Genomic DNA, 26,535 nt, shown 5'->3' on the forward strand with positions numbered 1-26,535 from the left:
CTTTACATATAGCTCCCCTCTTTCTCAATGTCCCCTTTTACCCCATCCTCAGTCACCCCCTCATGTTCACTCTATCTACCTCTGCCTTCCATACCTTTTACTAATTGTTCTTCACTCATTCTTTCCATGTGTCCAAACCATCCCAATACTCTTTCATCAATCCTATCTCTCAACTCCTTTTCCACTCCAGCCCTCCTCCTCACCACCTCGTTTCTCACTCCATCCAGCCTAGTAACCCCTTCCATACTTCTCAAACACATTTAAACTCTTCCTCTCTATATTCCATCTTTCTGCCCTATACAGTGCTGTTGGCACAATCACCCCTTCATACAATCTCCTCTTAGCATCCATTCCCAAATGTCTATTTCTCGTTACACTTTTTAATCCCCCAAGGCATTTACTTGCTTCTCTCAATCTACAATTGACCTTCACCTCCATTCCTCACTTTTCTGCCACATGTGACCCCAAATACCTAAAGCTATCCACTTCCTCCAGCCTCTCTCCCTTAATAGTCCCAATCTGCTGCCATCTTCTCTCCTTATACATCTCATCACCTTATTTTTATCCACATTTACCTTCAACTTTCTTCTTTCACACCCTTCCCAAACTCCATCAATAACTTCCTTAATCCCTCTTTTGAATTATATATAAAAAAAAAGTGATAATAAAAAGCAGATACATAATAATGATAATCTATAGTACAAAAAAAAAAAAAAGGCAGGCATTACAGCATTTTGCTTAGGCAAATCTTAATAGATACTTCAAATTGTACTTCATTCCACTCCCTCTGCAGGAAGTTTATTCCATTCATTTACTATATGACTGGCAAAGTTGCTTCTACCCACTTACAAATTAAATTTACTTCCTGACAGTTTGAGACCACTATTTGTTAATCTGATTCACATTGTGTAAAAATTTCATCCCTTTTGACAGTGTCAGTTCCCTTTAGAATCTTAAAGACCTGTATCAAATAACCATGTTGCTCCTTACTCAATGCAACAGAACACAAGGTCTCAACAGAGAAAGAGAGAGGGAGGGGGGGCATATATGCTACAATGCACTATTCCACCATTCCTAACCAACAAACAAATACACACCGGTCTCAAGGACAAAAGCTCTACCCAGCATAGAGCCAAAATAAATTTTTAGCAATCACCCACTGAGAGAACACAAATCAGAAATCTAGCTTAGAACAGACTGCCTTCACATATACATTACTCCTGTCACCATACATCACTTATGGTATACCAACACTGGATAAGAAATACAACAGAGTACATGTCCACTCCACTGGGCTTTACACATGAACCTCTGGCAGTACAAAGACATGATCAAAACATAACAGGGATGGAGACCCTCTGGCTGGACCCTGAGAAGTGATCACCTTTCTTTATACAATCATGCCTTGGAATGTTAACTTGATTTGCTCCAGAGCACTGTTCAACTAAAAAAAAAATTTGGATTCCAAGATGTATAGCTGGCCCTGCTATAATGCTGGAGAAATGTACACACAAATGACGAGATATTCGGATACCAAAACATTTGCATTTTAGGGCATTTTTTTGTTCAGATTCTTGGACAATACTACTCGTATTATAATCTACTGGCACTGTAGACTAATATATATCTACAACACTTTAGTGTTTTATCCTACCCATGGCCCAAAATTTGTTTTTTTCAGATTTTGCTACTTTGTTACTGAAACCTATGTCCATTTAGCAAGTAAGGCTTTGTCCTACTACTACCAGTCAAATTACATATGCTACACACCAAAGAATACATTTTATAATTGAATGTAGGTTTGTCTGAATTGTAGAAAGAATTTAGCTGTGTATGAATGTCATACTACATACACACATGGCTTAATGGTGAAGTGGTACTTTGCCACCCCCACCAATTTCATCTCCACATACTTCACTCCTGTTCACCACCCCTCCCTCACTCCATCTTATCTTGGCTCCTCCTGGATCATGGGTCATCCCTCCATCTTGTCCACTGCCCTAGGTCAGAAGAAATGCAGCAAGAAGGCACACCCAAAGCATGCAATTAATGGCAACCCTTCTCTCTGCCCCCTCAATGTAGAAACATTGAAGATGGGGAGAAATCCTTTTGGGCTGCATCAAAATATCATTCACATCACCACTCCCTAATCCCCTTCCCATGCCCACTCCCTTTCATGCATCACAGCATCATCCATACACAACCATTCTCCATTCACCCCATCTTCTGTCTTCTCCTTTCCTTCCTCAACAGATATACCCCCCTCTTGCTCAATGCCCCTTTTACCCCATCCATCCATCTCATCCTTGGTTGCCCCCTATTATTTACTCCATCCACTTCTGCCTTCCACATTTCTTTTACTAACCTTTCTTCACTCATTCTTTCCATGTATCCAAGCCATCCCTATGCTTTCATCTCCCAACTCCTTTCCCACCCCAGCTCTCCTCCTTATTTCTCACTCTACCAAACCTTGTAACCCCTACCATACTTCAGATACATCATCTCAAACACATTTAAACTCTTCCTCTCTTATGTTCCATGTTTCTGCCCCATACAGTGCTGTAGGCACAATCACAGCTTCACACAATCTCCTATTAGTATCCATTCCCAAATGTCTATTTATCATTAAACTCTTTAATCCCCCAAAGCACTTACTTGTATCTCTCAATCTACAATCTCCCTCTACTTACACTCCAGCCTTTCCCAGCACATGTGCCCCCAATTATCTAAAGGTATCCACTTCCTCCAGCCTCACACCTTTAATACTCGCTTCCAATTTGCTGCAATCACCTTACTTTTACCCATATTTACCTTCAATTTTTTCCTCTCGCATACCTTCCCAAACTCCATCACCAACTTCTAATTCCTCCTCTGATCCTGCTACAAGTGCAGTGTTGTCAGCAAACAAAAACTTACTTTCTCCTATATTCCTCCATTTTCTTTAACCATCTCCAATTCCCTGCCCATTACCATTGTATTTACTTCCCACACCATCCCATCCATGTACACAGTGAACAACCATGGTGACATGACACATGCCTGGCAAATTCCCAAATTTACATCAAACCACTCACTCTCTCAATTTCTAATTCTAACACAGGCTCTATTATTCTTGTAAAAACTCTCGACTGCCCTTAATAGCTTTCCTCCTACCCCATCTATCTGCAAAACCTACCACAATGCCTTCTTATCTACCCTGTTATAAGCTTTATCCAAATACATAAAGGCATATGACTGGGTAAACAAGAAGGCACTATGAGCAGTTTTACAGACATATGGGATAGGAGCATAATAACATGACACAGTAAATTGCCTTGAGGAACAAACTTATCACTGTATCCTCATCCCTTTGAGCTCATGTTGCTAACATTTGCTGATATAATGAAATGGCAAAGCTGGTTAAAAAGAATACACGTACAGTGAAACGTAATTATGAAATTAAGGTTGCCATTCAAGCAAGATCCAACCCAAAGGATTTCTTTCATCTATATAGCACAAAAAATAAAGAAAGAATAGGACCAATTTAAAATGATGAAAATGTCATGATAGAATCAGAGGAAAAAATGAGTGAGGAGTTTAACAATTATTTTCTATTGGTGTTTACTAATGTGAGATTAGATAAAGTACCTGACTGTGATCCGATTTTCAGAGGGGATGAAGAAAGTAGTCTATCTAATATCATCATTAGTAAAGAAGTAGTCAAGCAGATTGAAAGATTTAAAGCTACAAAATCCCCAGGTCCAGACGAATTTTTTTCGACAATGCTTAAGGAGTGTAAATTTGAAATCTGCAACCAGTTAACTGAAATAATTAATAAATCGGAAGACACTGGTTTTGTGCCTACTGATTGGAGGCAGGCAAATGTTGTTCCTGTTTTTAAGAAGGGAGATAGATTGCCTATATACAACTACAGGCCAATCAGTTTGACATCAGTTATAGGAAAAGTGCTAGAATCAGTAATAGTAAATAGACTCAGAGAACACATTGAAAGACATAATTTAATTCGTGATTCACAGCATGATTTCTCCAAGGGTAAGTCATGTGTGACAAATCTTCTATCCTTTTACACTAAGGTATATAAGGCGTCAGATAACAATGATAATTACGATGTTATTTACCTTGACTTTAGCAAAACGTTTGACAAGGTGCCACACCAGAGACTATTAAACAAAATCAAAGCTCAGGCCATAGGAGGAAAAGTATTAGAATGGATTAGAGCTTGGATTAGTAACAGAAAACAGCAGATCACCATAAATGGAGTAAAATCTAGGTGGGGCAATGTTACCAGTGGGGCCCCCCAGGGCTCAGTTTTAGGTCCCTTGTTGTTCATTATGTACATAAATGACTTAGACAATGGGATAAATAGTGATGTCAGCAAGTTTGTGGATGACACTAAAATAGGATGCCTAATTAGGTCAGGAGACGATGTAGACAATGGGATAAATAGTGATGTTAGCAAGTTTGTGGATGACACTAAAATAGGATGCCTAATTAGGTCAGGAGACGATGTAGAAATTCTGCAGGATGATCTCAACAAATTGTTCACATGGTCGGTGAAATGCCAAATGAACGTCAATATCTCTAAGTGTAGCGTGTTAAACGTAGGGCTACACAACCCTGAAAATAGATACAGCTTAGATAACACACTTTTAGAGAAAACCGAATACAAGAGAGACTTGGGAGTTCTAGTGAGTCCGGACCTTAAAACCAGGAAACAGTGCATTAGTGCCAGGAATAGAGATAACAGAGCATTAGGTTTCATTGCTAGGACGGTAATGAATAGAAGTGCAGAGGTAATTATTAAACTCTATCTAGAGATAGTTAGACCCATCCTTGACTATGTGGTACAGTTTTGGTCTCCATCCTATAGAATGGACATCAATTCACTAGAATCAATATAGAGAAGAATTGACCAAAATGATACATGGACTCGGAAATTTGCCTTACGAAGAGAGGCTTAGGCACCTTAACTTACACTCTCTGGAAAGACGCAGAGTGTGGGGTGATCTAATAGAGGTGTTCAAGTGGATCAAAGGCTTTAACAAGAGTGATGCAAACAAGGTCATCATATTAAAACAACAGGGCAGGACTCGCAGTAATGGTTATAAACTGGACAAATTAGATTTAAGAAGGAAATAGGCAAAAATTGGTTTACTAATAGGGTGGTCGACGAATGGAATAAACTTAGTAACCATGTAGTAAGCGCTGAAACTATCAGTAGTCTTAAGAAACGATTAGACAACTTTATGGATGGGGATGACAGGTGGTGATGGATACAGAGCTGCCTAGTGTAGGCCTTATGGTCTCTTGCAGTCTCCTTCATTCTTATGTTCCTTGCAAAGACATATAGATTCCTATGGATGATGCATGTAGTTTCCCAATTACATACAGTGGATCTCACTCTTGGAGACAGTCATGCCTGCAGTTGCCAATTTTATCCCATATGTTTTTTTTTTATTTGAGACAAGCAGTTGAATTCAAATTGTCCATGTCATGTGAAGCACAATCAATACCAACAATCAACTTGGGATACAACATACATTTTCCCTGTTAGTCTATAAAAGCCATCAAATAATGCAACTTGTACCAAGAACCAAGTCCACCACAATGGGAGGCTTGGTCAACAAGCTGACATACATGCTTCAATACACTTTTTTCCAACATGACTGGTTTTGTCTACCCACAGCAATGGGATTCCATTACTGGAAACACCAAGGCAAAGTTAACCAATCTGTCCACTTCTCCAGGTGTCCATTGTAGGTGACTCATAGCTCCTTGGTAACCAGCAATAGCCACCATAATGGCACATAAATCACTTAAGGAAGAAATATTGTGCTGTGGTCTGGTTATGGTTAGGATGGAGCAGTGGAAAACGAGTTGTTTGATGACTGTGTGGTAGTTGCATCATGGGCATTATGATTTTGTGGCTAGGCCTATTCAGTGCTGACATTGTCTCAATGCAGGATGGTGACCTGAATGCAGTCACACAAGTACGAGTCTTGCTTCTTTTTAGAGGGATTTTTCTGTGGGGTTACAGTCTGAAGGGATCTAATGAAGTAGGGTGTACTAAACATATGAAACAAAAACAAAAATCATTAAATATTTGAACAAGTTTCCCCTTTCTCTCTCTCTCTCTCAAAATAAACAAATAAATAAATAAATAAAAATAAAATAAATAAAAAATAAATAAATAAAGAGGGAGGGACTTAATAAGAAAGCCTAAAATTTATTAATAAAATCATAACATTAAAACTTAAAATATTATCACATTAAATACTAACAGGATGAGAAATAATGACCAAGTTGTCAGGATATAGATATAAACCTAGTACAAGGTAGAAACAATTATGCCAACTGTGTTATCAATAAATGGAATGAGCCTCCACCAGAGGCAAATGATATTAGTACAATTTAATGTTTTCTAGAAAATTCATTCACATGGGCACTTGTACAAAATGTTGTAGTCACCATACCCCAAGCCAACCTCATTATGGACTGAAAGGTCTTCTGTTGGCATCTTTTATCACTGTAGCTATCAAGTCCACAGCTAAGTATATATGCCTCTCCCAACTTCCTTCTTGAATTGAATGACTTGTACTGGCCACTTCCAATCTTTTACTTGTTGTCTTGTTATCCTCTTGTTGGAGGCCTGCCAATCTAAAAATATAAGGCAAGAACTCCTAGGCTTGCTCAGAGAAAATTCAAATAGAGAAATTTCTTAGTGTGACCTTTTATTACATTTCTATCTTTTGTGTTACTATATTCCCTTATTAAGCTATTCTTGCAAATCAATTTGTTGCCTCCATCCTTTTTTCCAATAGGCCTGCAGCCCAAAATATCTTGTAACACCTCTTTGGTGTGGTGATGATGTACAGTGATGTCTGTGATCATACTGGAATGGCTATTTTTGTTAGGAATTTCTGGAATCTAAAGGCTTTGGATACTTTGGGGGCTTTTTGTGGCAGGAATGGGTGAAGGTAGAATGTAGATTCAGAGAAGCAAGTAAATGTCTTGAGGGATTAAAAAGTGTAATGAGAAATAGACATTTGGGAATGGATGCTAAGAGGAGATAGTATGAAGGGGTGATTGTGTAGACAGCACTGTATGGGGCAGAAACATGGAACATAAAAGGAAGATTTAAATGTGTTTGAGATAAAATGCCTGAAATATGGTAGGGCTGGATAGAGTGAGAAATGAGAAGGTAAGGAGGAGAGTGGGGGGTGGAAAGGGAGTTGGGAGATAAGGTTGATAAGAGTGTTTGGATGATTTGGACACATGGAAAGAATGAGTGAAAAGATTAGTAAAAGAGGTGTGGAAGACAGAGGTGGAGGGAGTAAACATGAGAAAGCAACCAAGGATGAGATGGATGGATGGGGTAAAAGGGGCATTGGATAGAAGGGGAATGTCTGTTGAGAAAGGAAGACAACAAGATGGGTTGCGTGGAGAATGGTTGTGTATGGATGATGCTGTGATGCATGGAAGGGAGTGGGTAGGGGAGAGGAGTGAGGGAGTATGTGTAAATGATATTTTGATGCAGACTGAAGGATTTTTCCCTCATCTCTTTTTCTACATGAAGGGATGGAGAGGGAGAGTCACTGACTAAATGAAGCGGCCTTACTGTGATGTGCTGTGTTTTGCTACATTGCTTCTGACCCAGGGCAGTGGGTGAGATGCAGGGATGACCCATCATCCAGGAGCCAAGAAAAGAGTGAGGGAGGAATGGTGAATGGGAGTGGAGTATGTGGGGATGAAATGGGTGGGAGTGGATCTACACCCCTGAATATGGCTACCTCCCTTGTATGGGGGGAAAACCCTCAGTATATATATTTCTGGAATCAGCAGAGGGTGCAACATGAAGTGGTTTAATAATTTTTCATGGAGAACTGTATTTATGGAAGTGAAAATGTTTCAAACCACTTACAGTTCTACTGACTAGTACCAACAGTTAAGTTTTGGTAGCAGAGTACAGAGGAGCTTGCCACAAGTTAGAATAATATGGTGCAGTTCAAGCAATCTTCTTATCTAGATCAGGGGCTCTCAGGATAATCCAGAGATGATTGCATGTAACAAGGCCAAACATTGAAGCAGTAATCAATAACAAGCTCCTCAATAACATGTACTGGGTATTTGTAGTATTGTGAAATTATCTTTCAGTGACATGATAGACAATCTACATTAGCACGTCTGTGCAAATACACATATTCTGGCAGACGTTTTCACTAACATTTTCATTGTCCTGCATTACTGCTTGTTTACTCCAACGGCTACCATGCAAATTCATTCAACAGATATTCCTCTCCATCATTAAAGGGTTAAAACTATTCTGAGCCTGTACCACCTACCCCCTTTGGTGTCATTTATTGTAACTGCCACTGGACAATTTTCTTCAGCTAAAGGAAACCCCCTCTACATCAAGAGTGTTCGGATGATACATCTATTTGCTATACAAATTCTTATATGTGAGAATATTAACTGTTACCTTCAGTTTCAATGACTAACTTCCAACCACACAATGGCAGGTAACAGCCTTTAGGCCCTCACATTAAATCTGTGAAGAAACACTGGACTGTTGTCTGTGTTGCACTAATTTTGGACGGTTTCTATGTAACTGATTTATAGTCATAGTACAAGGGGAGTAACTGCAAGCTGTCAGCTCACATGCAAAAAGGCGGAGGAAACACAAAGTTGAAAGATATCTTGGGCCAAGTCCAGGGAGCATATTAGCCTCTGTACCTCCTGATGGAGATAGGGTTATTGGCATGTTTTAAAAATGGGCAACAGGGACATATTTCTTCCTAATGTCTTCAATGATGTTCAGTGAAATTATACAAGCAGGTACTTCTAAATTGGAACAACTGCATTCCTAGACAACACATATGAAATTAACTATCCCATAATAATAGAATTTAAGTCACAAAATGGCTTTTTCTATCACAAAAACTTGGGTAAGTAGATGTGGTATGGTTTGTTGATTGATTGATTTATGAAATTTTTGGCTTGAAGGCCAAGTGCTGAGCATGATGTGGTATGGGAGTGCACCAGGAAAACACAAGGAAGAGATGCTATCACTTCAAGGAAGGCCATGAAAATTAACAAAATAGGTTGCGTTAAGCGTATTTATGGGTGACACCTGGTGGCTACTTCATGAAACCGAGTCAACCACAAATCAAATTTTGACCTTACACATTCAAATTTGCAAAATGCAATGAAACAATCAACCAATCATTCTGTTGCCCCTGATCTCTCTTCCAGAAGGCCCATGGCTCCAGTTAAATAGTGACAGCCAATACAAGGGCTAACAAATAACACTCAGTAAAAAAATTACTCTGAGGACTAACAAATCACCCAGGGAAAAATAATCAATTGATGTCTAGGGATTGTCAGTGAGAGGCATGATGTAAGTTAATGTTCAATGTCTTCTGTGTGGTAGTACATCTGGGGCAGTTTGATTCCGAGGTCAAGCCTATTCTGTGTTGATATTGTCCTACAGCTGGATGGTATCCTGAACACAAGTATGCCATGTGGTTCTTACTTCTCTTGAGAGGGATTTTACCTGCAATGTCACATAAATCATGAGTTAACTCTGCTCCTCTAAAGTTATAATATACGAATTGCCTCTAAAAATGAGGTCCACTCAAACGTTAACAATGTGTATTTGATTGAAAGAATCAATCAGCTTTTCATTTGGGAATGTTCTCATCTCTTGGTAATGATTATTTCTTCTTGCAGTTACCCATAAGAAAGTAAATGTGGGTAAGGTGATGAGATGTACAAGGAAAGAGGGTGGGAAGCAGAAGTAAGTCTTCAAAGAGGGAGACTGGAGGAAATGGATAGTTACGAGTTTTTAGGGGCACACATATCAGGGAATAAAGGAGTTGGGGTAGCTGGGGTGGACAATTCGGTTGCCTGAGCACCCAAGACACCCAGATTTTGTCTGCAGGCAACCAGGAGTTGCTCCAAAGGATCCCAGTGGACAACTACTGTAAAACTGGAATTATCCACCCCTGATATATATATATATATATATATATATATGTATGTAGACACACACACACACATATATACATACATACACATACACACACATAAAATATGCTCATGTTGAGGCTAATAGAATTATGAGGAAAAATCTTAGCAATTTTTTTTAACATCTCAGGTGGATTTTGTCTGTGGGCAACCATGAGTCTGTAAAACTACTGTAAAAATAGATTTGCCCACCCCTAGGTAGATGTAAATGGACTCATTGACAAGACTGTATGAAGGGATGATTGTGGCTATGACAGTATATGGGGCAGAAGACTTGGAATGTAAGGGAAGCAAAAAGGACAAAATTCAAATGAACTTGAGAAGTAAGGTGGGGGTTACAAGGTTGGACTGAGTGAGGAATAAGCAGGTAAAACAGAGATCAAAGGTGAAAAGGAAATGGCAGATAGGGTTGATAAAAAAAATATATATATATTACAACAGTATGGGCATATAGAAAGAACGAGTGAAGAAAACATAGCAAAAAGCATGGAAGGTGGTGGTGGATCAAGTGAACTTGAGGGGTAAACCAAAAATGAGATCAGTGATGAGGTGAAGGTGGCTTTGGATAAATGGGGAATGTCCGTTGAACAGGGAAGTGAGAGGGCAAGAGATAAATATGTGTGAAGAATGGCTGTGAATATAAGATGCATTGACATGGTCTGAAGGGATTTCTCCTTATTTTCTCTAATTACTTGTGAGTGGACTAGGAGGATGGGTTGTCATGTAAATGAAGCAGTGGGGGTAAATTACTTCAGCTGTTGGGGCCTACTGTGGAGGTGCTGTCTTACTACACTGTTTCTGATCCAGCAGTGGTTAAGGGCAGAAATGGCCCTTAATCTATACAAAGCTGATTTAAAAGGGAAATAACTTGGTGTTAGGTGGAAGGTGGGTGTATCCCTTGGCTGGTATATATAGATATTTACCCATTTGATGAACTTAATTAATGGTAATATCACCATACTGCTATACAAGCCATGAAGTTTGGGCAGGCCTTTGTTAAGACTCGAGATCCATATAGCTGATGTGAATAATGTCAGGCTTTCCAAACTTCAGAATGCTAATCTAAGGGCAACTAGTTCTCTCCACACCACACATCACTTCAGCCTCAGAAACTGTCAGCAAAGACTAATTCTATTTGCAAACAATGTGATAAGCATTTGATTAACCCCATACCAATGAATCAACCAGTTCTTTTTCAAACTCCTAGTAAATTCAGGTAGTCAAAGAAGTGCCAATTCTTTCCTATGCTGCCAATCTGTTTAGTTATCTCACACAAAGTTCATAACTCATTACCATACCTTCGGATGGTATCTGCACCACTTTTCCATACATCTCTCATTGCACAGGACCAAGTAAAGTTCACTTTCACCATGATGGTACAATACTTGTTATTGTTTAGACTGCACAGCTTATCACTGATGTCACTGGCTGAAGTAAAGTAGTATTTTGACATTTTATCTACCTTTGTAAATAGAAGGTGATGAAGTGATGATAATGTGTCAAAGTATTAAGAATTAAGTAGGCTAGTCTGAGCATGACAGCAATAATAACTACTTTGTATTGCTTCCAGTTTCACCAACTGGAAACTGGCAACCACACAGCAGGTCAGCAATGGCCCTCAGGGCCTCCCATAAATCTTTCTGAAAATAAACTTTAAAACTGTTATCAGTTGTATCTATGTGGGTTTATTTGTCACCAGCCATCAGAAAGAAGAAAGCAAAGTACTGCTTGTCTAAGGTTCTCTTTAATTCTATTTCCCAAAGTGTTAATAACATGTACACGACATTGGTGATCTACAAAACAGTTGTAGTAGTAGTAGGGTTGAAGCTGTACCCATCTCTGTCTCATCCTATTAAACTTGCTTCAAATTCAATAACACTGCTGGCCTTGATTTTATTTTCATCTAATTTGTTAAAGAACCCAACACATGTATGTGGAAAGTTGAACTTTCTAACATTTTGAATAATCTTACTTTTCAAGTTTCCACTATGACCTCTTGTTGATCTTTCATCTCATACCAGCAGGTCTTCTACCCATTTCTGCCTTACAATTTTCTGATCTAAACATCATTACCACATCACCTCCCTCTTTAGGTGTATGTGTGCATGTGTGTGTGTTTGTTTTCGTGGCTGGGTGGCAGGGAGATAATTCTCACCAATTTTCATCCTCACAGGAGCATGAGCTGATACAGTACTGGTACCCATCATTAGTCCTACAATGACAGAAGTGCAGCAATGACATCCTAAAAGAGAGTGATTGCACAAATTAATGGGTTTCAAATGATGGGAATAACATAATGCAATGACCCCACACCTTGCAATGTATCTCTAATAATGCATAATCTACCCATCATTCATTAAATGACGAAAACATGAACATTTTACACACCCTTATCAACATAATCATTTTATGTACTTTTAATCAATTATCATTCTTTTATCATTAGAGCTTAATCCCAGTTAAAATAAAATATAAGATTCATAATATCCACCACTTTAAACTTTTGCTATCCCTCCTTCCTACTGCCATCCCAAAGTCTCTACTACATCTATGACTCCATCTCTTTGGTGCATTATTGTCCCCAAATAAGAGCATTGCTTAGGTGAGGAGCCTATGCCCAGACGCACACAGTTGCAGCTGAATCTGTCACCTTTTGCCCTATGTGCTTGAACTATTGGGGAAAGTAACAGTGACTGTTGGGAACTGGAGAGAAGTATGGGATTCAAACCTACAACTACGCAATTGCGAGACCAGCATGCTTCTGATTATGCCACCAGTGCACCATTTACCACCAACACAGTGCTAATTGATTTTGGAATGAGGCAAAGTATCAATCGATTATTTCATTGCCCAGGTTCACTTTTGCACCCCCCAGGGAACTGGACATGGCCACCTGTTCAACACTTACTCAGTGAAGATCTAGGTATCAAGGAACTTCAAGTGGCAACACCAAGGCAACAGAGGTTTGTATCCACAAATGCATAGATTTCATAAAACTTGGCTTATTTATCTCTCCTCAAGAGTTAAAGCAATTTCACCTCTATTGAGAGGTGTGGCTGCACTGGGCCAATACCTGGTCTCCAGAAGAAGATCCAAGATACAATTAGGAACTTATAAAAGAGGGAGAGGCTAGATGGGGATATTTTTAAGATCAAATAGACTCACACCTTAAAATATCACTTCGCTACTTCATATATGAAGGCAGGCAAAAATTATGGTATTACTCAATCTACACAGTACCAATCATGCCAATGGATATCAAATCAATATCATGGATTTAATAATGGTTAGGTTGCCATACTTTACTGCACTAGATCCTGATGACTATAATGGAAACCACTGCAGAAATATTCTAACTATATACCATGACTTTTTTCCCCTTATAAGGAAGGTAGCCAAGTCTAAAGGCATGTACCCATTAGCAATGATGAAATGTGCCAACATAGAATGGTGACTTTGGTGATTATGACATTGTCATTGTTGCTAAATTATTACAATTAATTTGTTGTGGAGTTTGTGACAATAACTTTTTTAATTGGTGTCAAAACTATTTGATTGCTGACAGCATACGCTATCTAGTCCTCAAATTGCAGGAAAGAGATGGCTGGGCAGACTGTGCATTCCTGGACCTACAAAAGGCATTTGATAAGGTACCACACAGAAAATTACTATATAAACTGGAAACATTAGGAGGCATACATGGAAAACTAATGAATTGGATGGAGGACTTCCTACAGGGAAGAAAAATGAGAGTGGTGCTCAGAGACAAATATTCAAAATGGGAAGAAATGAATAGTGGTGCCCCACAGGGGTCAGTGCTAGCTCCGATAATGTTTGCTATATATGTAAATGACATGGATGAGGGCACTGAAAGTTACATGAACTGCTTTGCAGATGACAAAATTATTAAAGAGAATAAACTGTGACTCATTGCAGAAGGATCTGAACATATTCTCAGAGTGGAGCAAGAGATGGGAAGTAGAATTCAACATCAAGATGTGCATTATAATTGAATTTGGAAAAAGCAAGAAGAGAATAACAGGACAGTATAAAATTGATGGAAAAGAGGTAAAGAAGGGGAATTCTGAAAGGGACCTAGGAATAATTATCACCAAAGACATGTCACCAGATAAACATATAAATAAAATAGTTGGAGAAACATACAATTTGTTGAGATCAATAACTGGATATGGAAATGATCAAGAAAATATTACAAACACCAATAAGGCCAAAACTGGAATATGCAGCACTGATATGGTCACCCAGTACAAAAAAGAATATAAGAAAATTAGAAAGAATACAAAGATCAACGACAAAGTTGGTCCCAACATTTGCAAACCTAACATATGAACAAAGACTGGCCGAACTTGAATTGCCAACCCTGGAACAAGGAAGAGAATGAGGGGACCTAATAACCATCTACAGAATTATGAAAGGAAAAGAATGTCTTGATAGGGAGGACCTATTAAAATGGGATAGAGGAAAAACAAGAGGACATGCAATGAAACTCAAAAAGGATAACTACAGAAGAGACCTGAAAAAGAACTGCTTCCCACACAGAGTGAGATATATGGAACAAATTGGATGAAGAAATAGTGTGTGCAAACACAATACAAGAATTTAAGAACAAACTTGATCTTGCAAGATACAAAACCGGGTCACCACGAGCATAGCTCCCCTTCCCGTATAATACAACTAGGTAAATACTAGGATACAACCCCTTGTGTATTCAAACTGATTTGAAGTTTTGGTGATATTGGATTGTTTGTAACTTATTTTACTTATTTTGTCATGTTTAGCACCAAAGGGGTGAGGGGAACAAACTGTATTGCAAGATAGGGTCACACTTCAATAACGTCAAACTACCCAGACACCTTCAAAAAACATCTGGATATATGGTTGGCCAAAATACCAGACCAACCGCCAACACCAGGATACACCAGCCCCAATGCCAATCGACTAATCGATTGGACCACGGATAGGAGGGGGCTGCCTGGTCACAGTGGGACCCCAGTCTAGCTGCGTCGATCACCGACAGAAGTCATCTAAGTGTATCTAAGTGTAAGTGTAAGTAATGGAGAACCCAAGGTCAATTACCCTCTTCATAAAATGACCTTTCAGCGACATAAAATCATGATACTGGTCAGAACATAACTCAAATGGTATCACCATCCCTGATAGGTCACATGAAATTGACCTATGATCTTCAGTGATATCTGTTTCCAAATGAAATAATCAAGCTATTTACCAAATTATAACATGAATATTTGTTTACATGGGCATGGGAATACTGGAGGTCCTGTCCACTAATATGTCTTCCTCCTTTTTGTAGTTGTTCAAGTAGACACAGATTATATTGAAAAAAAAAATTCTGAATCAGTTTAGACAAAATATGAGAGGGGAGGGGTCATCTCTACAACTTTACTTGTTGTAAAATGTTTTTGCTCACGTGTTTAACACTCAAAGGGTGGGAGAGGGAAGAGTTTCTTAATAGGACCTCTTATAAGTCCTGTGCTTATCTGAACTAATACAGACTCCTTTACCATGTCCAAAAAAGTTCAGAAAAAATAAAAATTACAGTCCATGTTATACTACACATTCACCAGAACTTATAACAAAACATCTTCAGTCGTCTAGTTAGCAATTTACTCATCACATAATGGTCAAACAAATAATTTGTATAGAAATCAACAACTTACTTACCTTTAGGCTCAGGTCCTTTCTCAGCCACCAAGGGTGGATTCTCCGCATCTCCACACACAACTGGTCCTGCTGGTGTGGTAGACTGTCGCTTTTCCCAGATATTAACGCTTGGTGCTGGAGCTGGTATGAATTGAATTTTTTCCTCAGGTTCTGCTACAGGGGGTTCAACTTCTGCCTCTTCTTCAGGTTCTACAGCGTTCAAAGGTCCATTCACAACTTTGGGTATGGCTTCTTTCGCGATTCGGTGCTTTCCTTTAAATGGACCCCCAAGTTTACCTTCCCCTTTTTCAATACCGATCATTTTCATGTCTTTTGCATCAAGCTCCCTGCGTCCTCGCCTATCCTTCCTTCCACCCCTATAACTGTCACGTTTCCGGGCCCTGTCTTTCTTGGTTCTGATCTCAGTAAATTCCGATAGTTCAGCAGGGTCAACTTCATCAACAGGCGGCATGGTTGACGAGCCTGATATGACAGATGGGCCCTTCTCGGCTACTGTGTCATCTAATTTACCTCCTTCCGGCATGCTGGGGACACTTTCAGCCTTGTCATTTTTCGTTCCACCCACGACACCAGCCCATGAGGATGAACCATTGACGTCCTGAGCTGGTGAAGGAGCTGTAGCCCCATCGTCCACTTGCGTCGCCATGTTCTATAGGCACCTGCCTTCACGCATGTACACTATTATAGGTCGACCCTCACGTTGATGTCACACTAAAACTAAATAACACAATAAATTGCACAATAGTATATATCATGAAAACATTTCCATGTCGTAGTGTTGCGAAATATTCGGAAATATCGGTCGAAATACACCCCAGTCACACACGCGCATAACAACACAATCCTCACGAAAGCATGGTAGGGCTACGCAGGGGCTTTTGGGAAATGAAATGTATACACAAATTGTGAATGCCTTATGTATATTATTGAAACACAGTATTTTGGCTGGTTGTACTTAAATAAATAACACTTCATTTGGTTAAAATATTTCTGGATTTTTTTTACATAGTCCATATAAAATAACTCCTAAAACCAGTTATTTCCCTCGCAGTTTTATTTGCGGATTTTGTTTGTGTTCCTAAAAACGATCGAATACTACTATCGAATACTATAAAGTTGATAGATGAATACTTAAAGGATTTGGTACTTTAGTGTAGGTTCTCATTTCTTGTCAATTACGCACTACAGCAAGGAGGGAATTATGAATATATAGGAGAAAATACAATTGCCTCTGATCAATGAATAATGGTAACATGGCAACTATAAATCTTCATTGATCCAGTCCATTACTGAGCCGCATGCAAATAGTGCTTTGGCTGATAAAGGTTGTCAAAGACATCATTGTGAGTTGAATGATGTCATATATGGTCACATTTAATTTTTTCGGCGTTTACATAAATTACAAAATAATTTTGATAATTGATTAAATGGTAGTTACAACAACATCTTGGCATGTACTGCTCTGATACCACACGTTCTGCATCACACATACTATTATATATTTCATGAATAGAATATATATATTTTACATGGTATCCTAAACAGTTAAAATAGACTGAATTTCTCATAGGTATAGATGAACATTCCCCGACTTGCAGAGCCAATGCACTTTAGTTGACCCTTGCCCTTGAGTTGAAGGAACGCAGGGTGTTTTCTTTATTTTTTTTTACATTCTTCTTTAAAATTCATCAGCTTTACATTTTCAATTACAAAATTAGATATCTAAAAATATAGCATATAACATTACAAAAGATTGCAAGCTAATCAAAATAATGATGAAATTATACTTAAAAGCAATCGGAAACCCATTAAATTGTATAATATTTTAATCAGCAATATTATAAAATATGGGAATTTATATGTTATTCGTAAATACATCTTAAACAACATAAAGTGTGCAAGATGTTAGACTTATTTCTAATTTTGACTGTAGAGGGCGGGACTATTTGTTTACACAATTTGAGCGGGAAAGTGTTCGTTCAACAAGACAGAACAAGATGGTACAGAAATCTATTCTGTAAGTAAAAAGAGTTTTAAGAACTCGAAAACTAGTATTTTAGGGTGTAATGGTGACTCTAGTGTTTTTAAATTCGTAGATCACATTAGTTTTACAGGCAAGGAAAATATTGAGAGCAATATAATCCTTGTGATAGTCGATACAGCAACATCTGAAATCGGGGATAGCCTGATTACCATTATTCCCTCCGTTTCCGCAGTGGTTTCATATTGTAATACAATATAAATATTTTTGACAGTCGGTTCTCAATTGTAAGGGTAATTTAAACCCCCGACGCTACCGGACAAAGGCTGACAGTTGCAACATACAATATGCCGCTTTCTCCACATCTCAAAAATAACAAGGAAAACAAGGCAGCTGTCAGGCTGGATCTAAAGGACTTTACTCACGAACTGAAGAGTGCATGATAATTCTATGGTAGTCATTGGTACTACCCCATCTTGAGTACAGCTGCCAACTCTGATCCCCAAACAAAATTTTAGAAATAACAGGTGGAAACTGGCACACTATGACTGGCTACTACGGAACCTGTCGGAGGGGAGAAATGTTGACGTAGTATTCCTAGATTTTGCTAAAGCCTTCGACAAGGTGGACCACGGTGTCCTCCTCCATAAGGCAAGGGATCTAGGAATCTCAGGGAAGCTAGGAGTCTGGCTCTTCAACTTTCTGACAGACCGTACACAAGCAGTCGCAGTTGATGGTGTGAAGTCAACCGAATCCAAGGTAATAAGTGGAGTACCACAAGGATCTGTGCTTGGCCCCCTCCTATTCCTTGTCCATATGAATGACATAAATAGTAGGGTGGACTCAACCCTCCTGTCTTTTGCCGACGATACCCACATCAGCCATGCTGTGCCAAAGACTATATAGGAAAGATGGGAAAGCTTCTATTTTTTTACTAATAAGAAAACGTCATCCATCCAGCGTGAATGCGCGCCATCTATCGACAGAGCCGCAAACTATAAATCGGAAGTGGCGTAGCGCGGCTTTCAAATCATACTTAACTTGTATTATATATAGTGTTTATGGACATTTTAAAACTGATCCTTTCGCTAAAATAATCAACATCTCGAAAAAGTTTTACTTTCTCTTTATAAAATAATAAGTAGTAATTTTATGACTTTTGCATACAAACAAGACTATTTAATATATGCTTTAACACCACATGATCATATTTATAAAATCAAAAGTTGGTAAAATACTTCTGCACAATGCATCATTCATTACTAAATATTTGAGATTGAGTAAACAGTTAAAATTTAAATGTTATTTTAGTTATATTCATTTTATCATTTCTGTAATATCATGTTTTTTCTTGTTTGTGCTTGTGCTTATGTTTGAACTTTGTATACTTAATCAAGTGTCTGTACACAAATTATACAAACAAGGATAGTAAAAGTTTGGTATACATGAGATTCTTTTATTTGCAACAAAGCAATACTGTCTTGTAAGAACATATACCAAACAAACTAAAAAGAAATAACATTATTCAACTTCAAAAATGAACCATACATCAGGCAACCAAAACATGCAATCAGATATTAAATGCCAAACAAAACATTGGAAAATCAGTAATCAGAAACAATAATATGAAACAAAAATAAACAAAAAGCAGACAACATGCATATTAAGCAAAAATAAAGCAAAAAATGTTAACAGAACAAAGGAAAAATCCCAAAAGCAAGCAAACAAAAATATATACATATGTAGCAAGACAGGTACTGTATTGTAAAAAACATATACAAAAATAGAAGGATGAACATGCAAGAAATAAGTCACAAAATCAAACAAACAAGATTTGCAATCATACATAAAATAATTTTGCATAGGATAAAAACGTAACTTCTTTGATCAAATTACATGGAAATCACACATTTTAGAGAAAATAGGTAAAATAATGCAACCATATGCTAGTGTTTTATATGAAATTATGCATTTGAGCAAAAACCGTCCTTGTTTGAGATTTGGTCGGCTATGAGTGAGTCGGACAGCATTCGTACACGGTTAGTAGTAATTTTGCAGAGGATAAAAACGTAATTTCTCTTTGATCAAATTACATGGAAATCACACATTTTAAAGAAAATAAGTCAAATAATACAACCATATGCTAGTTTTTTATACATAATCGTGCATTTGATATAAACCGTCCTTGTTCGGCGTTGGTCGGCTATTGAGTGAGTCGGACGGCATTCGTGCCTGTGGTTGGTAATTTAGCAGAGGATAAAAGCCTAAATTTTCTTTTGATCAAAATTGCATGAAAATTATACACACATTTTAAAGAAAATAGGTCAAATAATGTAACCTTATGCTAATTTTTATATAAAATTATGCATTTGAGCAAAAGCCGTCATTGTTTGGGTTTGGTCGGCGTTGGTCGACTTAGGTAATATTGCAGACGATAAAAACGTAACTTCTCTTTGATCAAATTACATGAAAATCACATATTTAAAAAGAAAATTGGTCAAATAATGCAACCACATCGACCAATGCTTATATAAATTATAGAGTGAGCATTGAGCAAGCCGTCATTATTTGGGTTTGGTCGGCCGTGGTTGGGTCGTTTAGTGAGACCATAAAAGAACAAGCATAATTACATCATCATTCAAAAAACCGTTAAATTCTAAAACTACCAAACAAGCAGTCACAACCTGCCAAAAAAAAACAATTAACATAAATGCGATTAATTTTTTTTTTTTTTTTTTTTTGCTGTGTATTTGGCCATTTATTCAAAATTAAGGTTAAAGGTAAAAGTTTATAACTTTACCACTTAAGCTAAGAACATGACATAACTATATCAAAGTTGCTGTGCCTGCCTGGGACTTGCCATAAAGATATGTATGCTTGAAGCTGTCCAACGGAACTACACCAGGTGCATCAAAGGGATGCAAGATCTCAACTATTGGGATCGCCTGGGAGCTCAGATGAGAGGAAGGTGGGAGGGGTGTGGAGTGTAGTGTATTTAGGGATGAAATGGGTGGGAGTGTTTTTTATGCCTTTCCCTTTTTTGGCTACCTCCCTTGGAAGGGGGAAAAAAAAGCCTTGGTATATGTATGTATGTATGTATGTATAATTTGACATGATCAATTCATATTTCTAGATATTTGTAAGGTATTCATCTATAATTTTCATTTCCAAGCTAAGTGACACTGCACTGAGTCTGATATAAAGATAAAGAAGATTTTAACTATGTTCTATTTTATTCCTCCATTTTCTGTTAAAGTTTCCATGTACTGTGTATGTTGAATCTCTTACCTTTCTCTGTCTTTAGGAAAAACTTGAAATATTAGATGGGGAAAGGCATTTTTTTTTTTTTTTTTGCACACCACACATGGGTGATAGTTCCGCCCACACTCCATGATTGAATGTCCCGCTTAATTGTAAACAAACAGACGATGCAGTTAAAACTGGTGATTGACGTAAACGCCATCTAGTGAGAGAGCCGCACAGTAAAATGTATGTGGACGATGCGGCTCTCCGTGAGCTTTCCCGTCTTGTCTTTGATGCTGTGCGGGAAAGTGGGGATGTGCAACATCTACAAGACGATCTCAACTCAGTTTATGCATGGGCCAACAACAGCAACATGCAATTCAACGAAGAGAAGTTCGAGGTCTTGAGATATGGCACAAATCAAGGCATTAAAGACGACACTGAGCTGCACACGGAGAGAGGTATGAAAATCACACCAAAAGCCCATGTGAAAAGCCTGGGCATTCACTTAAGTGATGATGCCACTTTCCAACACCACATCATGCACTCAGTAAATAGAGCAAGAGGGATGGCCAGCTGGGTCCTAAGGACCTTCTCCTCAAGAGAGGTTCAAGTGATGCTTACCCTCTGGAAGTCGCTTATCCAACCGATACTGGACTATTGTAGCCAACTCTGGTCACCACACAAACGCGGAGACATCCAGATGCTTGAAGCTGTCCAACGGAACTACACCAGGTGCATCAAAGGGATGCAAGATCTCAACTATTGGGATCGCCTGGGAGCACTAGGCCTATACTCTCAACAGAGGAGGAGAGAAAGATACAGGGCCATTTACACATGGAAAATCCTTGAGGGACTTGCTCCGGACCCCACGCCCTCTACAATCAAGCCATACCACAGTATAAGGCATGGGCGCAAATGTGAGAGGCGAACTCTCCCATCAAGAGCCCCGGCGAGGATTAAGACCCTACTGGCAACCAGCCTAGGCCATGAGGGTCCAAAAATCTTCAACGCCCTCCCAAAGGAGGTGAGAGAGAAAACTAAATGCTCGGTGGACAGCTTCAAACATGCACTGGACAGGTTCCTGCGGAAGGTGCCAGACGAGCCTCCAGTGCCAGGCTACACTGCCATAAGTAGGTTCTCTCAAAACACACTACCAGACCAACTGACCCTCGCAAGGAAGGACAACAGGACTGGCAGCAGCGGTAGTCCACTACGGCTGTGAGGATCGACCTCAGAACTTCACTAAGTAAACTAAGTAAAGAAAACCCACAGTTATCTTTCACAAGCAAAATTCAAGGGATACAACACCTTAACTACTGGAAAAGATACATCTATACTCCCTCCAATGGCACATAGACAGATACATCATTATCTACACCTGGCAAATTTTAGCAAACGGGGTCCCTGATGTCAACATCACACAAAAGACTTGCCCAAGAAAAGGAAGGCTGTCATGTCAGTCAGGACCAACCCAGGAATATCTCAAAGAATTAGGGACTTGACACACCACAGTTTCACCTGCAATGGAACATGACTCTTCAACTGCATCCCAGTTAAACTCAGGAACCTGAGTAGTGTATCACCTGACACTTTCAAACACAGTACAAACTTAGAAACCTTCAAGAAGACGATGAAAACCCATCTGTTCACTCAATTCTAAGACATGACAAACAAGTGCATGCTGGATGAATTTAGATGCTAGCAATTCATAAATGCTGGCGGCCTTGCAGAGAGCTGCTTCTAAAGCGGCTGAGCAAAGCCTGAAAACATCACTACAGATACAGATACTTTGGGTGCATGGCTGGCCAAGATTCCCATGGAGGGAATAGAGCTGACAGTAAATCTAAAGAAGTGGACACCTGAGCGATATAGAAATATATAATAAAATATTAATTTTATGAATTATAAAACATCAACATATGTTTTTGTTGACACAAATCAGTTACAAAAAAAAGTTGCGGCAAATGTTCAGTTTTGTGCAATATAGCAATAGAAAATTATTAATTTCGTAAATTATAATGTATCAACGTAATATGCAATTTTCTTGGCGGAAATAATTTTTTTTTTGCTGAAACAGATATCGTAAGTAATGAAGTTGCGCCAGACGAATGGTACGCCATGTTTGTTATGATAGATGCCGATGTCGAAGAAATGAGAGGATGATAAATTTGTCTAACCTAACCTGTGTTTAATAAATCAGTACCTGCAATTTATAGGTCATCCAGATCGTCCTCATCGTCATCGTTGTGAGAGACATTGCCGTTGGCAGGCTGTTCAATCACTCTCAGATTGCAGGGTATATAGGGTTCTTGCAGCTTGAAGGAATGCATAGATTTCAGCTCCATAGCATTCCTTCAAGAATAAGTATCTCGTGAGGTATTGCCAGAAGTACCGAGGCTGTACACCTTGCAACTGACATTTCAACTAGGCTGGGCAGACGACAAACACTTTGGCATCCCGATCCTATGCTAGCGAATTCGTTTGTTAGTATATTTGCTTGTAGCAAGGTATTTTTTTTTTTTCCCGACAAGAAAATCGCATATTGCGTTCATGTATTCTTATTTACAAAATTAATATTTAATTTTCTATTGCTATATTGCGTCCAGGTGCAAAACTAAACAAATACCAATGTTGTTAAAATAGAATAGTGACAATTCGGATGTTGGTGAGTTTCGAGACACCATGATTCTTTTTGTTATGGAAGTCTAATAAATTGGTTTTGTCCAACCTAACCTATGCTATGGAGGGATATGCATTTAGACAATAAAAAAATGAAAATACGAAATTAATATCGCTGATAAATCCAAAGAGAATCCCAAAGAATTCTGTAGTTACATTAGAGATAAAAATGTTATTAGGAATCACATTGGCCCACTATTATCTGCTGATGGTAAACTTGAATATTCAAATGAAGGAATGCATGATATTTTAAACAGCTATTTTAGCTCAGTATTAATAAACGAAACACCTCAATGTGAACTCCATAGTACTGAAACCTATGAAAAGTCTAGGGTGAACTTATTACGGTAAATATAAAAAAAAAAGTTAAAAGGTGTATAGGAAAAATTAAAGTTAATAAAACACCAGGGCCTAACGGTTGGCATCCAAGAATCTTAAAGGAAAAGAAAAATGAGATTGTTGTTCCATTAAAAATAATTTTTAAGAAATCCATCATATCCAGAGATGACCCAAGAAAATGGAAGCTAACATTACTCCCATATTTAAAAAAAAGTGACAAAAAAGAAACCAAATAAGTACAGGTCTATAAGCTTGATTTCAGTTGTAGGAAAAATTATGGAAATTGTTATCAGAGATGTTATTAAACATCATTTAGAAAGTAACTTAAATGATAGCCAGCATGGATTCGGGCGGAAACGTTTTTGCATGACTTACTCGAATTCTACAAAAGTCATCATGAATTATGACAAGAAACAATATAAATTTAATATATCTAGACTTTGCAAAAGCTTTTGATACTGTCACCCATGAAAGACTACTTACTAAATTAACTTCACACAGAATAAGTGGTAGCCTATTAAGTTGGGTCTAGTAATTGATTGAATGTTTGAAAACAGAGAGTTGTTCTAAATGGCAAAACTTCTTGATGGAAAAATGTTACAAGTGGAGTTCCTCAGGGTTCCATTCTTGGGTGACTTCTATTTATGGTACATATAAATGATATAGACCACAGACTAAAATCTATTATCTCCAAATTTGCTGATGATACAAAACTCTGTGGAATAGCAAATGATCACCTAAACCAATTAAATTTCAGCAACTGAAAAAGCAAATAAGACTAGAACTGATTGCACAATCTTTTGACTTCTAAAGTCCATCACTCATTATAAAGCTATATAAATCATTAGTTCATCCACATTTGGAATATGCTGTTCTGTATGGTCACCGAATCTTATTAAAGACATTGACATATTGGAAAAAGTACAATGGCAAGCCACAAATCTGATTCCAAATACAGTAAAAGCCCTTGTATCCGGCAACAATGGGGCCGAAGACGTACCGGATACGAGAAAATGCCGGATACGGGAAGGGATATTAAAAAAATACATTTATTTACATTGTTCTTTTTACTTATTAATAGATCTTAATTCGCTTTAATAATAAACACATCCACATATCTATATATTGTAAATTCTATCAGTATAGAGTAAATCCAATCAATATACATCAGTTATAATCATCACAGCATTACCAGCTATCTAATTCATCATCTGATAATTTTACGACGGAGTTGTGAATGGCCGCGTTCAGTGTTGGTGTCTGAGAGGGTGCATTCGCCTCTACACTCGAGTTTTCTTTCACTAAACTTTTTGTACCAACTTTCATAAAATACAGTATATGATGTCTCTGCTTAGAATTTTTTCCTCTTTGTTTGTGCACTGTTCTGCAAATTTCACAAACACTGCTAGACCCTTCGCTGCATCCTTCCATGACACTTTCATCTCAGGGTCGTCTTCTTCACTATCTGCCTCTGTCGTTTTTGCGTGTTCATCGGGAAGTGATTGTAAAATTTCATCATTACTAAGTGAGAATGTTGCTGCTCGGTCACTGTCCATATCTACACACACTTGTATCGCTTCGTCACTAATGCAAAGTTTAGCGCGATAACCCATCTTTCAATTCTTTCACCACCGATTCTTTTTTGCCGATGGAAAACCCTCAAATTTTTTATTCCTTTCCTGATCTTCAAACATCATTTGTGGATATGATTTTCTCTAACATCGCATTAGAGTTTGTTGTTTTTCATCCTCCCAAGCTAGTGATTCCATAAAAATAGCATCTTTAACATTAAGCCCACGTTGGAATTCGGAAATGCTACCGTCCTCAAAATAAACTAGTTTGCGCATAGAACTTTTCCGATAATTATTTTTTAAGTTTTGAATCACTCCTTGATCCATGGGCTGGATCACACTTGTTACGTTCGGCGGTAAATACACAATAGAAATGTTTCCATTGCTCAGTTCCTCAGCTTTATTGTTGTCGAGTAGGAGAATAAATTTGCTGTCCTCTAGAAGTCTTTTTTTTTTTTTTTAATTTTCTTTCACTGATGGGACAAACACATGCTTGAGCCAGTTCATGAATGTTTCTGAGTCCATCCATGGGTTATTTTGTGGGCGATAATCCACTGGCAAGTACCGGGTATATTAGATTTTTAAAACAACGTGGCTTCCGGTATTTTCTAACGACACACAATTTGACTTTATGGGTCCCTGCCATGTTCGTACACAGTAACACCGTCAGTCTATCCTTGCTTTGTTTGAATCTTTTGGTGGTTTCCTCTGCTTCACTGGCTAGTGTAGATGTCGGTAGACAGCGGTAGAACAGGCCGGTCTCGTCAGCGTTGTAGATCTGTTCAAGTTTCAGATCGTCCTCGGCAACCAATTTTGCAAACCTATGACAGAAAGGAGGAAAGAAAAGTTAAATATATATATATATATATATATAAATGCACTATGCATCCGTGTATGCGAGAAATAAATTGAGATATGAGATGCGAATCTTTACCATGTAGGCATAGGTTAATTAACGTACCTGTCTATAAACTCCTCTGCAAAAGGTAA

At 38.2% G+C, this 26,535-nt stretch overlaps 2 protein-coding genes across 6 annotated transcripts in view; one reads left to right on the plus strand and one right to left on the minus strand.

Annotated features, from left to right (window-relative positions):
• Positions 1-16,605, minus strand: part of LOC143024182 (la-related protein 1B-like) — a 290,930-nt gene extending 274,325 nt beyond the window's left edge. For 4 of the 5 annotated variants that reach the window (XM_076183030.1, XM_076183033.1, XM_076183032.1 and 1 more), the window contains exon 1: positions 15,730-16,605. In XM_076183030.1, the coding sequence (XP_076039145.1) occupies positions 15,730-16,375 (646 nt within the window). In that variant the 5' untranslated portion in view covers positions 16,376-16,605. The remainder of the gene's footprint in view (positions 1-15,729) is intronic. The other variant, XM_076183031.1, reaches the window with a different exon arrangement.
• Positions 16,606-17,650: 1,045 nt separating this feature from the next.
• The window catches only part of DNAlig1 (DNA ligase 1), a 52,357-nt gene continuing 43,472 nt past the window's right edge, over positions 17,651-26,535 (plus strand). Inside the window, exon 1 of the mRNA XM_076183096.1 lies at positions 17,651-17,746. Within this exon, the coding sequence (XP_076039211.1) occupies positions 17,727-17,746 (20 nt within the window). The 5' untranslated portion in view covers positions 17,651-17,726. The remainder of the gene's footprint in view (positions 17,747-26,535) is intronic.

Source organism: Oratosquilla oratoria, chromosome 1 (genome assembly GCF_046742065.1).
Source record: "Oratosquilla oratoria isolate Oo_2021 chromosome 1, ASM4674206v1, whole genome shotgun sequence".
Lineage (NCBI taxonomy): Eukaryota > Metazoa > Arthropoda > Malacostraca > Stomatopoda > Squillidae > Oratosquilla > Oratosquilla oratoria.